This window comes from Periplaneta americana, chromosome 8 (genome assembly GCF_040183065.1).
Source record: "Periplaneta americana isolate PAMFEO1 chromosome 8, P.americana_PAMFEO1_priV1, whole genome shotgun sequence".
Lineage (NCBI taxonomy): Eukaryota > Metazoa > Arthropoda > Insecta > Blattodea > Blattidae > Periplaneta > Periplaneta americana.
Window position 1 is genome coordinate 132,701,168 of NC_091124.1, and position 15,281 is coordinate 132,716,448.

General features: G+C 34.6%; 1 protein-coding gene across 7 annotated transcripts in view; it reads left to right on the forward strand.

Moving 5' to 3' along the window:
* LOC138705059 (small subunit processome component 20 homolog) overlaps positions 1–15,281 on the forward strand; it is a 297,829-nt gene that overhangs the window by 147,282 nt on the left and 135,266 nt on the right. For all 7 annotated transcript variants that reach the window (XM_069833649.1, XM_069833650.1, XM_069833644.1 and 4 more), the window contains 4 exons: positions 1,717–2,152; positions 2,261–2,508; positions 6,498–6,795; positions 14,901–15,192. In XM_069833649.1, the coding sequence (XP_069689750.1) occupies positions 1,717–2,152; positions 2,261–2,508; positions 6,498–6,795; positions 14,901–15,192 (1,274 nt within the window). The remainder of the gene's footprint in view (positions 1–1,716; positions 2,153–2,260; positions 2,509–6,497; positions 6,796–14,900; positions 15,193–15,281) is intronic.

Here is a 15,281-nt window from a genome sequence, read left to right on the forward strand (position 1 = left end):
ATCCTGCAAATTACTTTCTTTGCTGTTAATGTATGAAGAAAGATTTTGTCTTACAGAGATAATTTTTTTAAATAGTATGTTATTGAATTAAAATTCAAAGCACATAGTTTTTGTCACGTTAATTAATTAATTAATTAATTACAATTAAATAACTTCAGTTATATAATTTTGATTTATTTTCTCCACGCTACACAATGTATTCATGTTAAGGCACTTCATGCTCTTTTTCAACTGATATATATATATATATATATTTTTTTTTTATTGTCCGTGTTGAAAAGTATATGATTTAAAATTAGTGTATATAATTATAATGTGATACGTTTCAAATCTATACTTTGCTAAATCATAATCCTGATTGTTTCCACGTAATTTATCAAATAAAGAGAATCTCTGAAAGTATTTTTCATTATTCTCCAAATTAGCAGGTTATTGCATTGTTGCATTGTAGCATATGGTGTGAATCTTTATTTCAACCAATTTCTGAATTCTGCAGCTATTTGTGACTTAATGTGAATAGCAGGAATGTACACTCTTAGACAAAAAAATGACCGGGCTCCAGATTCTATGTCCAATTCGGAAGACTTCGGGTGCATTCGTCAGAGCATGATACACACAAATACGAATTTCTTCTGTCGTAAATGTTTCCAACACTCCACTGCCACCACTATATGATGATTATATAACATGCTTCTTAAAGAGAAGAGTCATCGTCTCTCTCGCATAGAGTAGTCGGAAGCATTGTGCTCTTGTATTCGAAAAGTTTCGAGTTCGAATCTCAGTCTATACTTTGTTTTCTCATTCTCATTTTTTACTTCTTGTATACTGATAATAACCATATTGTGAAATATTTAACAGAAAGTTAAATATTTACAAAGGGCAAGTTAGACACATAATAGCAATCCTTTCCCTTGTATCTTGTATTTAATGAGACTAAATGAAATCTTCTCGGATAGGAATGAGCAAACATCATCCTTTTCTTTGTATTAAACAAAATAAAGAAACACATCTCGGAGACCAATAAACAAAAATCAAAATAGACAAAAAATTCAATACCGGGTATGTAATCCCTCCGCATCTATAACCGCCTGCGTCCTACGAGGTATGGATGCGATCATATTTAACACTATATATTGACGCAAACTCGACATTTTGTTGAGGAAGTAGAAACTATTTATAGTACATTGAAACAGCTCTTTTGCAATTTTTGTTCCTTAAGTAAGTTATTTTCAACAACTCGTATGTCAGCTGGAAAAGTTACAGTGACCTGCAACTGAACGAATATAATAAAATAATCAAATATGTGTAGAATCTACACAGGGCAGTAATCTTATAATGAGTTTTCTCATGATAATGAGAAGACAGATTTGTTGGCCTGAAAGGATACTATAAATAATTAAAAAAAACCATTTATAATAAAACATGGGTTGGCTGGTTTCCAGTGGTTATGTATTTACTTGCGCCATTAACCCTCTTACTTCCCAGTAGAGTTCTATGATGAAATATTTTAGTCATCAAAATAATTAATCATAAACGCCATTTATCAAGAAATACATTATGAAAATTCCAGAGAATGAAAATAAACAATGAAGTCCTTTGTTACCATTCTTTTTTCCTTTTTTATGGACTATGTAACTTTGTATGGAACTAAATGAATTCATTGGTATATTTTCAGACATTTACACTGCTTGTTTTTTTTTTTTTTTGTCTCCACAGATAATCCAGTTGCAATGGTGGATTCTATCCTAAACGAATTGGATTTGCAACACATAATACCTCCAAAACGCTTACAAAGCTCATTGAACCTCCTGAATGTAATAATGGATAAGTTTGGTAGGCTGATGGGACAAAAAATACTACCATACTTGCTGCGGGTCCTGTTTTGTATATCAGCTATTATATTTGGTTCTCTCACACAGAGAGAGATCATACATCCTGGGTATCTGCCAATTTTACTCAGGTTACGTAATTCATGCCAAGAAATTTCAGCTAAATTCTTTGAACATTTTGATAATTATATTTGGAGCAATGCAGAGGTGGACACAGTATTCAGAATATTAGTATGGCCCTGTTTAGAGAAATTGCCAGTGGAGGGAATACACAGTCCTACAGCACTATTGAAGCTGTTTCTGGTTTGGAGCCGACATCCAAGGTAAATTAATCAAAGCCAATTAAACTAATAAACAAGAGGAATTTAAATATGTGTTATGTATTGACAGAGTTAGTGTTAACAACCAATGATGCTGCATTGTAATTTTAGGTATTTTGTACTTTTGGCGAAACATGCAGAAGGGAAGAAGAATATTGCTCCCTTACCATGTATTATGGACCTTCTGCTGCGTACCCAGACTCATCCGTCTGTTACCACAGCTATTATGGAATTGGTTGAAAATCTACTGACTCTCCAGGACTACCAAGAAGACTGGACAGAAAGCAGTGAGGTGACTCCAAAAATTCCAGTTTCACTGTTAGCAGGTGTTGATAAGGAGTCAGTTAGGGAACTTTCACGTAAGTCGTCGCCTTAAGGCTTTTCTTGCAGTTGATGTGTTATTAGTTCATTTATTTTATATTTTCAATAATACATGAGGCCATGACTTTGATCTGGAGAATATTATATGTGGGCTCTTGTCTTTTGAAATATTTTCGTGATATGTACATATCTGAAAGTCACTTCTGTCTAATATTATTGTGAATTACAAGTGTTTTGTTGATTATAAGTTATAGTAAGTAATTTTATTATGTAGTTTTTCACCTTGATGTGCATTGATATTCCATCAGTAGACTGTTTATTCTTCCCTAGGCATCTGAAGTTTAACATCAATAAATGTTTTAATCAGTTATTTAACAATGTGGTATTAAGTGCAAGGTTATCCAATATCAGTGAAGTTTGTGATAGCGAGATGGTATTTTGATAAGCTAAGATCGAGGATTCACCATGGATTATTTGACATTGGCATTATAGTTTGAGAAAATTCCAGTTAGCCTACCTATCTGAGTCATCCTCATTTAGTGCGTTGTCAAGTCTCAGAATGTAAGGCTTTCATTTTTGAGCTACATGATGTTCCTTAGGTCATTAACTGTTTCTGGCTTGTTGGTATAAACCCATTGTTTTACATATCCCAATAACAAGTAATACAGCGGCGTTAAATCACATGATCTTGGGTGCCAATTAACATCACCACCATGCTAAATGATGAAGCCTCAGAACTTCTCTCTCAAAAGGTCAACTGTTTCGTGAGCAGTATGACGCCATGTTGCTGAAACAAGACGTTTCTGAGATCCATCCTGTCTAGTTGAGGCCAAAATGAATCCCTTATCATAGCCTTTTATCTTATACACGCTGTACACTTCATGTAATGCACGGAATTCTTGGAGAACAGATGGCTTTTTTTAAATAATACATTTTAATGATTTCTACGCATTGTGGAATGGTGTAAAGTTTCATGATTATTTGTCAACAACAAAATTTTAAAAGGAACTAGGCAAATAAATTTATTCTCGCATGTTTATCAAAAACATCTTTTCTAACCAGGAGAGCTCAGATTCCATTTTCTTCTTGACTTCCTGCTGCTATAGCAGCTCCTACTCCGGTATCTGCTTTAGTTCATTCTTCAACGTAACCATGGGAAAAAATATGACTGCTATAGCTTCATAAACATGGTAGCTGTTATATGTTAAAAGTAAGACACTCTTATTGGTAGACCCTATACTTGCCTCTGTAAGTTTTATATATCCTTCTTTCACGTAAACAAATAATTCTATTAATGATTTATATCTTTGATTGAGGTTCTGGCTGATATGTATATCTTTTATTATCAAGCAGTACATCTCACTTGATAGTATCTGATTAGTGTAATATGTTACTAATCAGCGTTTTATGGAATGGATGGTGATAGGAATTGGCCATCCTACCCCTTTATCTCCTGGCTCATGTGTGATATCACTTTTGATGTTCAAACCTGACTTCGAACAGTTGACAGTTGGCATTCTATGGGTATAATGTCCCACATTTTCGTGTAATGCCCTATATTTTGAACCATTATTGTCCTTTATTTCACTAAAATAATCTGCTAACACTAATTACTTCCTTACAAACTCCTGGTAGCTCGAGAATTGAGCCAGCACGACAAAGATAATCGCAAAGAATGCTACAACACTTCACTTACTATAAGGCACAGGAATATCTAGATTTTGTAATAACCTTTTAATGAGTGATGAGGCTAGTTTTTACTTGTCATGTTTCGTTAACAAGCAGAACCTTAAATACTGATTAGCCGACAATCCAAGAGAGATCCATGAAAGACCATTACTTTGCGAAAAGGTTGTTGTATGATGTGCAATAGCATCTTTCAGTACCTTACTTTTTAAAATTCTGTTGAAGAAGCTGTAACAATGAATTCAGAACAGTACTAAAAAATTATTGTTCTAGCAACATGGGGCATCTGCTTACACAGTTCATCACAGTATGCAGACTTTGCAGGGTTTCTTCTCCAGACACATCATCTCCTGATCTGGTAATATTCCATGACCTTCATGTTAACCTTATTTAACAGCTCCTGAGTTTTCCTTATAGAATATTTGAAACAGAGAGTGTTCGCCCATAAATTTCATGATAATGAAGATGTGACGAACAAGATTTGGCGTGAAATTGAAGATATTCATCAGGAGTTGTGTGTCCATGTCATGACAGTTTTCAAGAAGCATTGCAGCTGGAGGAGATCACTTGAAGGATGTGGTTTTTAAAAATACTGTTCACGTCTGAGCTCCATGTCTTCAAAACAAACATGACGAAAGCGTGACGTCACGGCCAGAGGCATGCCCATCACATTTCATACTAATCTCTTAAAAGACATTTGTCTGTCTCATCTTTTGCCTGGCTCGTCTTTTGTTTGCCAAACTTTCGAAATGTTAAACTGTTGTCCATTCTCATCCACGTATACAAGTGGTCGTTGACCTTGTTTCAGTTCCTGCATTTTAACCAAATAATTATGATGCAATTGAACAAAGCGAGAGTATTCTAACAGTATCTTACGTTTGTTTTTGAGATTTTCTCCATTTAAATTCCAATTGTCTGCCAATGTGTAAAAGTGAACTTTCCCCCTTTGGAAAGAGCATGCTTTCTTTCACTATTGGCAGCTGTTTTCGTATCATAAGGACAGATTTTTTATTTGCATAAAAATTTGGATAATGCATCACCACGCACCTATCAAAGTCATCAATCATCATCATCGATGGCACGACAGCCCTTCATGGGCCCTGGCCTTCTTCAGAAGTTTCCGCCATTCCTCCCTATCCATCGCCAAACTTCTCCAATTTTTAACACTCAAAGTCTTGATGTCATCCATCACACAGTCTTCCCATCTCAATCTCGGTCTCCCAACCTTCCTTCTTTCCATCGGAATAAATTTAAAAACTCTCTTCGCAATTCTTGCATTCTCACAACATGCCCAGCCCAATCCAATCTTCTTATTTTTATAAATTTAACAATGTCCAGCTCATTATATAATCTGTACAGTTCGAAATTATATCTTCTTCTCCATGTTCCATTTTCTCTAACTGGTCCAAAGATTTGCCTAAGAATCTTTCTTTCAAATGTACATAATAATGTTGCATCTGACTTCGACAATGGCCAACTCTCAGATGCGTAAGATAGTACAGACCTTATAACAGTTTTATACATCATAATTTTTGTACTTCTAAATATAATTTGAGATTTCATGTCTTCTAAGACCATAAAAGCATCTATTGGCAGATAATATTCCCTTTTTTATTTCAGAACTAACATTATTTTTGTCAAAGTCATCAATATCAACCTTAGTATGTGCCAGTTTTGTATTGCGTCTTTTCTCCTGAATAGACAAACCTTCACATCCACTGGCATCCTTTACATCTCTTGCTTATTTTTTAAATAAATCTTTCGTCAACACCAGCATAATATAGTGCTCCTTTTGTTGATTAACAGGGAACTTTAACTTTCCACTTAATGCTTCTTCATTACACTTTTCAATTACAGGCCTTATAAAATCACGACTTTGCCGATGTAGAACTTTACTTCTCTTTTTTAGAAGTACTGTACTCAATTACATTAAATTTCTTACATTTATAAACCCCACTTCATGTACTCAACTGTTCAGCACACAATACACAGGGAAGAAGGCTAATGTTTGTAGGTGGAATAGTGGAGCTGCTATTGCATACTTTTTCTGGACATGCCTTCTCTTCCTCTCACTTCGTCAATTCTCTGTCAGAGGCATGGAGCTCAGACGTGAACAGTACCTTCAGTTGTGTAAATAAACAAAGTCTAAAAGTATAAAATATAAGCATTAGGTTGTTTAAATATGTATTTCATTCAGGTCATAAAGTTGTATCACTCATTAAAAGTTGTTCCCTGAAAATTCCCTACCTTGTATTATCATTACTATTACTACTACTATTATTATTATTATTATTATTATTATTATTATTATTATTGCTGTTGTTGTTGTTATATGTTACAGTGTGTGAAGATTTAAACTATGGCAGCTGCTTGCTAATACCTCATATCCCTGCCATTCTGGAACGTTTAGAACGTAAGATAGTCTCATTGAAACATAGAAGTCTAAGTCAGCGAGACCTGGTGGTTCTCTCAAGAGCAACAGAATTGGTTTGGGATGCACCAACGAGTGATACACTGTTACGCCTGCTCTTGCCAGTTCTTGAAAAGAAGGCAGGTTCTGGAGAAGATATAGTGTCTCATATTATTTCCACTCTTAATAATTTATTAAAAAATATTATACATCCAGAAAAACATTTGAGGTAAGAATATATTATTTGTGATTTAGTATAATACTGTACTAGCTAGATTGTAAAGAAACTGCAATGTGGGAACCTTATTCTCGGCCAATTGCTCAGAGACTCAAATTATGCAGCTCGTAAAAGATTCTCCCTTCTAAAAAGACTAGCAGGAAAGAAATGGGGATGCTCTAGAAATACATTGAACACTACATACAAAATGTTTATGCAGCCAGTGCTGACATACTACAGAGAAATTTTAATTACTTCACCTTTCATAAACGAAATAGAATAAGTTCAAAACCAAGCTCTCAGGCTCATTACTGGTGGAATCAAAACAACATACTACAGAGAAATTTTAATTACTTCACCTTTCATAAACGAAATAGAATAAGTTCAAAACCAAGCTCTCAGGCTCGTTACCGGTGGAATCAAAACAACTCCAATAGATTCTATGAGATTCCTCACTAATATTAACAGCATCAAAATGACAATAGAAGAAAAGGCACTGATTCAATATGAAAAACTTGTCGTATTATCAGGAAAAAATTGGCATTCATACAGTCCTCTCTGTAGATTAAAAACTGTAAGTTTCATATACATGGTTCAAGAATTAAAACAGAAAATCAATATCCCGAATTTAAAAGAAAACTTATAAATTAAACCAAACCCTTTAACCAGGGGCGAATGCTAGTCACGAAAGTTAGGCTTGCTCTTTTATTCATAGGGGAAGATGGGAGGATATAATAATTCATAATTAATAAAAATAATCAGACCCACATAAATAATTTATTTTATAATTATGAAATCATTATGAGTCATGGATCATATTCGCTTATGAGATGTAGAAGTTCGATATAATGTAGGCCAACAAAATAGTTTATTTAGTTTTCTCGACCCTGCCAATCAATGGACATTGTTGTATTGAGCTGCACTGAACGAGCGCACATATTCTCTATAATGTCTGTCTTCTCTTCGGGAAAATGGATTTAATAATAAGGTTTCAATGACACACAATTCCGAACTCATTGCAATACTTCAAATTAATGTTTAAGAATTAATAATACATGCAGCAGCTAACACTTGCATTCCACTCGTACAATTACATTGCACTTGCAAAACACAGCACATTCCCGCTGTCAATGCTGGTCTGTGTAATGTTAAATAGTCGTTGGTGTAACTCTTGGACCAGAGCTTCAAACAACACATAACAGAAGCATGTGCGCCTAAGATGGACCAAGAAGGAAGGCACTTGCGCACGCATCATATTCTCGCTATTTCTACGTCTTTCCTGTAGCTCCGAGAAACGAGCAAGTGTTGCGATAGTTGCGGTGTGCAACCTGCGGATGGTATTACGCCTATACAATGTTCCAAAAATCAAAATAAATTTTAATGTACTTAACGCCATTTTGAGAAATAACATTCTACGAAAAATTGGGCTTGCACAGCAAGCATAGCATCCCCTGAGAAATCGCCCCTGCCTTTAACTCTATTAAATATAGAGTATAATCTAAATTTAACAGAAGAAATACTGAAATCAGAAGTAAACACTGAAATAATGAAACAATTGTCCTTAGAGACAATTAATATTAGGTACCCTCCACAAAACTGGCTTCATTTATATACCGATGGATCCTTGATCTCCAGAGAACAAGGTGCAGGTGCAGGTGTCTATTCTCACTTTATAGATCTCTTGGATATGGAACAACAAGTTTTGATGGAGAAATCATTGCAATAAGTGAAAGTCTCAGGAATCTTCTATGCCACATCAATAAATTTAAGAATGCAGTTATATTGTCAGACTCCAAAGCAGCTATTCTATCAATAGTCTCTAAACACACACCTTCATCTCAAACAGCAGAAATAACTAAAATGCTCTCTCAATTAATATCACTCGACAAAAGAATTGTATTCCAATGGATACCATCCCATTGTGGAATCCTGGGAAACGAGAATGTGGATGCTTTAGCAAAGAAGGGCAGCATTGCTACTTAGACCTGTTACTAAATCTGTGTATTACTCTGTGAAAAGATTTATTAAATCTACATACTTAGACTTCAACAAACAAAATTTGATAACATAATCTCAAGGAAAAAAATGGAACTCTCTGCATCATAATCCACAGTTAATTCCCGATTTACCACGAAAATCGTCTGTAGCTGCATTTAGATTGGCAACAGGCCATGACTGTTTGGCCAAACACCTGCATAGAATTGGAATATATCAGTCTCCTAACTGCCCATTGTGCAACTCAAACCAAGAAATGGATCCAGAACACCTCAAAATCTGTGCTTCAGTGGCTAACCATGATAATATCTTCGAAAAATATTGGAGTGCAAGAGGTCAAATGACTTTATTGTCAAACCCCTGCAGCATTAGAAAACAACAACAACAACATTTTACCAGCAAGAAAAAGAATGATGGTAAATTTTGTACCTTATTCATTTTTTTATACATATGCATAATATTCTAAGGAAAGTCTTAGAAAATGCTCTAACTGAAAAAACAAAAGGGCAGATCTTATTCTAGACACAAGTTTACATAAGAAAACACAGTTATCTCAATTTCGATAAAATGACAGTACCCTTATAATTCTCAATCCTTCAATTTTACCATATTATAATTGAAGCTTCTGCATTCCTGGAGACATATGCTTCATAGGCCTGGACACTGAGCAAAACAGATACAGACTCACTAGGATTGTTTGAAAGAAGATTTCTCAAGTGCATCTTCAGAGCAATACATGATAAAGGGCTGTGGAGATGAAGATATAATCATGAAATCTAGAGTCTTTATAATGAACCAGACACAGTAACATGCATTAATATCAACAGATTCAGATGGGCCAGTCATCTCGTGAGATTAACAAGGAGCCTGTTAATGGTAAAGCCAGATGGAACAAAAAGGAGAGGAAGGCCAAAGCCAAGATGGGAGAAAGGAATTGAAAGTATTTCTGCACCATACATTAAATGCATATCTGCAAGTTCCCGTGACGATTAATGCTGCATCTTCGACAAGAAGACATAAACTGTAAACAGAAATAAGTGTCACCAAGAAAAGATCCACAGGATGTAATCTCCTGGAGACAGAAAGCAGCTTCATTGAGAAAAGAAATATGCACTTCAAAGAAAAAAACATTCAGTACATTCTTAGAAGATCTTGATTATAGAAAAGATGGCTCCAAAATATATAATTTCATTAAAATCTTGGATAATAAAATGATACATCAACAAAGGAAAGAGCCTATACTTACCAAAAAAATTTTACATTTTAATATACAAATTGTTACAGCATTCACCAAACATTGTACTAAGAAAGAACCCATAACAAAAGAACAGAAACAGTATGAAAAAGAAATAAAAATGAAATTGAAGCAGTCTTTCAAAAATGAAAATGGTGTTAAAGAATTTAATGAAAAATTTACAATACACAAATTAACAATTGCAATTAGATCCATGAAAAGGAAGAAACAACGTGGACCAAATAAACTCTTACCAGAATTGATACAACATCTTGGACCAGTTGCAATGAAAATCTGCTTACAATTATTATTTAATTAAATATGGAAACTAATGTTCTTTCCATGTGGAAAAAAAGCAATTTTAATACCCATCTTAAAACCAAAACAACCTCCACAAAATATTTATAGCTATCATCCAATATCTCTCACTTGTGTTTTCGTAAAGACAATGGAGAAAATGGTACATGCATGACTTACCTTACTTACTTACTTACTTACTTACTGGCTTTTAAGGAACCCGGAGGTTCATTGCCGCCCGCATAAGCCCCGCCATTGGTCCCTATCCTGAGCAAGATTAATCCATTCTCTATCATCATATCCCACCTCCCTCAAATCCACTTTAATATTATCTTCCCATCTACGTCTCGGTCTCCCTAAAGGTCTTTTTCCCCTCCAGCCTCCCAACTAACACTCTATATGCATTTCTGGATTCACCCATATGTGCTACATGCCCTGCCCATCTCAAACGTCTGGATTTAATGTTCCTAATTATGTCAGGTGAAGAATACAATGTGTGCAGTTCTGTGTTGTGTAACTTTCTCCATTCTCCTGAAACTTCATCCCTCTTAGCCCCAAATATTTTCCTAACCACCTTATTCTCAAACACCCTTAACCTATGTTCCTCTCTTAAAGTGAGAATCCAAGTTTCACAACCATAAAGAACAACCGGTAATATAACTGTTTTATAAATTCTAATTTTCACATTTTTTGGCAGCAGACTGGATGATAAAAGCTTCTCAACCGAATAAAAACAGGCATTTCCCATATTTATTCTGTGTTTAATTTCCTCCTGAGTATCATTTATATTTGTTACTGTTGCTCCAAGATATTTGAACTTCTCCACCTCTTCGAAAGATAAATTTCCAATTTTTATATTTCCATTTCGTACAATATTCTGGTCACGAGACATAATCATATACTTTGTCTTTTCGGGATTTACTTCCAAACGTATCTCTTTACTTGCTTCCAGTAAAATTTCCGTGTTTTCCTTAATCGTTTGTGGATTTTCTCCTAACATATTCACATCATCTGCATAGACAAGCAGCTGATGCAACCTGTTCAATTCCAAACCCTCTCTGTTATCCTGGACTTTCCTAATGGCATACTGTAGAGCAAAGTTAAAAAGTAAAGGTGATAGTGCATCTCCTTGCTTTAGCCCGCAGTGAATTGGAAATGCATCTGACAGAAACTGACCTATACGGACTCTTCTGTACGTTTCACTGAGACACATTTTAATTAATCGAACTAGTTTCTTGGGAATATCGAATTCAATAAGAATATCATATAAAACTTGTCTCTTAACCGAGTCATATGCCTTTTTGAAATCTATGAATAACTGATGCATTGTACCCTTTACTCCCATTTTTTCTCCATTAACTGTCGAATACAAAATATCTGATCAATAGTTGATCTATTATGCCTAAAACCACACTGATGATCCCCAATAACTTCACCTACATGTGGAGTTAATCTTCTCAAAAGAATATTGGACAAAATTTTGTACGACGTCAACAAAAGTGATATTCCTCGAAAGTTACTACAGTTAGTCTTGTCCCCCTTCTTAAAGATAGGTACGATTATGGACTCCTTCCATTGTTCTGGTACAATTTCCTTTTCCCAAATAGCAAGTACAAGCTTATAAATTTCGTTAGATAATGCGCTTCCACCTTCTTGTATTAATTCTGCTGGAATTTGATCGATACCTGGGAACTTATAATTTTTCAGATTTTCTATCGCAATTTCGACTTCCTATAAGCCTCGGAATGGGACTGACTTACCTGGCTTTCAGAAAATAAAAATAAAAACTTGATAACATCAGCACAGGCAGGCGTCCGAGTCCATCACACTACTATACAACAGACACTTAAGCTAAGTCAAGATATAAGAGACAACTTGGATAACAAAGAAACTACTTTAGCTGTTTTTGTTGACTTCAAAGATGCTTATGGATCAGTTTGGAGAATAAAATTGCTTGAAAAATTAAATAAGATAGGTATAGGTGGTAAATTATTCTGATGGATATACAGGTTTATTAATCAAAGATTATATTGTACAAAATATGGAGAAGCTATATCTAAATTTCGACAGTTCAGAAAAGAAATGTGCATTATATGCTGATGCTCTGGTTATATGGATTTCAAGTCCCCATAATCAACAACACAAGCTAACAGAACATATGAATGATGTCCTAAAATCGTTATCTACTTGGTGCGAAACTAATAAAATGACTATTAATATCAATAAAACCTTTTATCAGACTTTTTCCTTATGTCATAAATTGCCCAATTTTCAGTTACTAATAGATGGACATAAAATCTCTCAACAGCAAAATCCAAAATACTTAGGAGTATACATTGATCCAAAACTTAATTGGGAAAAACATGTTAAAAATACAATAGATAAAGCCAACTCAGGATGCAATGTACTGAAAAGTCTTGCATGAACAAAGTGGGAGTGTTCAAACAGTATTGAATACAACTTATAAAACATATATAAAACAACAAATACTTTATGGATGTGAAAACTTACTTACAACATCAACAAAAACCATTGACAAATTAGAAGTGGCACAAAATAATGCTACGAGATTAATCACTGGTGCAGTTAAATCTATCCCAATAAGAGCAATGCAAATAATAACAAAGAACTATCCCATAAAAAGGAAGATACATAAAAGACCAATGTTGCAATATGAAAGAATGATAAGATTACCACATGACGTCATACTGGACAAGCTAGCAATTCATATGCAGAAAATTGAAAATGCAAAATGGGTTTCTACAGCCAATCCAGAAACTAAGAGATTTATTTTATTTTAATTTAAAACCATAAAAGTTCCTATTACCTAAATAACCATTACAATACGACAATATAAATTATAATACAAATTTAATTAGGGATTTGAAGAGAGAAGAATCGTCTGCACTTGAATTAAAACAAATAACTCTTGAAACTTTAAATATAGTCTATCCTGACACAGATTGGTTACACATTTATACAGATGGCTCCAAATATCAAAATAATGAACCAGCTGGGGCTGGAGTATATTCCAAATTATTCAGATTTTTTTTGGTTTACAGGGAGTACTTGGCGGACAAATTGCAGCAATCAACAAGGCATTAACACAACTTATTTATCAGATTAATATGTTCAAAAATACTGTTATATTTAGTGACTCAATTTCTGCTATTCAAGCCATAGCTTCAATAAATATTCCTACAAATTCAAAAATCGCAGAAATTCAATTATCCATACACATACTGGCAAAACAAAATAAAAACCTATATCTCCAATGGATCCCTTCTCATTGTGGTATTATGGGCAATGAGATTGTAGATTGTTTGGCAAAGAAGGGAACTAAAATATTACAAGTACCCTTGAAAAAGATATCTTATCACTAGAGCTGGGTTTCGTACGTAGTAAAAGTTAATATTTTTAGTCTGTATAGTTTATAAACATGCAAGGAATGCCCCCCACTCCTTATACTTGCCATTCTGTCTTACAGTACTGCCATTAGTTAGCACTAAGGGTCTTTAATCTTCTTAAGTACCACTTACAAAACAGCGGGGGAATTTAAAAGCTGCATTATCTATTCCTTGTGACTAAGTTCTCTGTTCTTGCATTTCGACTCTTGTGAACTAGGCTTAAAACCTTCTTAACGGCATCACATCAACTCAACTATACTCAGCAGTATTCTTAACTCTTACTATAATATTTTCAACTAAAGATGGAAGTAAACGTAAACAAAACCGAAATGTATTATTCCGCAATCTAGTTACCAAAGCAGCCACCAGGGCGCATTATTTTTAGCAAGTGAGCACGCAGGGCAGCCATCATCTGATATATTACAGACACATTCATTAAACTAACCTGTAAAATGCTCACAGAGGGTTAATAACAAGACTTACATGATTTTAATAAAGTTGAAATGTTATTGATATAATAATTAGATTCTACTTACGTCAGTGTGTGAACTCGTATACCATTAATCGGAACTTGATAGCGGCTCTATTCCCTTCATATCCGACACAACTACAACACTATAACACATGCTTCGTGTACTGACTGCTTTAACAATAGGCTACTACAATACAATACAATAAACACTGTCGTCTACCACAAACAATTGTGACTCACTGTAACTGAGACACTGACCTCGACCTCAGAGATAATCATTTTAAAAGTACTGAAAAAATATTGTATATGGGAATAGTCTGTGAGCCGAATGGCTAGAGCATAGGCTTACCACACTGGTAATTTAGGTTCGAATTTCAGTGGATCCAAGTGGATTTTGTGTTGAATATACTGTGCTTTGTGGTAACTTTTTGTAGACCATTTCTGTTTCTCCTACTGGCATTCCACCATTGTTTCATTATTCAAAATCTTCATTATGTGAGCTATGTAATTCACTTGCCACGATACACTGATGGCAAAGTCTATGACTACAAGAACTACAGCTTCATTATGTCGCTCATAGAGGAGAATGCGTGAGTGAATGACAAAGTCAAGTACACTGCATTGGAGAAAAAAATTGTATGTGACTTTATGTGATATTGAATATAAAATTTAATTACTGTTTCAAGTGATAATTACTTCCCGTGTTTTTCAGATCTATGGCACCATTATTTGGTGTTGTTGGAGCTCCGGGACCGAGAAAACAACTAAATGAGCTGCTTATAACAATTGCTAATTGTAGCAGTGAGGAGAAAAAAGCTGACTTGATTATTGGTGCACTACTCATATCCAAGCTCAATGCTTTTGATGCAAAATGGGTAGAACAGCCAGACTTCAACCAACGTCTTGATGGCTTTAAAGAAGTTCATGAGATGCTTGACAAAGAACAGATTGACTTGGAAATGGGTGCTATTATAATTCATAATTGCTTCCATTGCCTCAGGACAGTGAGTATTTGAATTAGATTTCCTTTTAGAAAAGTCTTAACAATTAATTCTCGACTGACAATTTCAGCTGCAGCTCCCTATTTTAGATA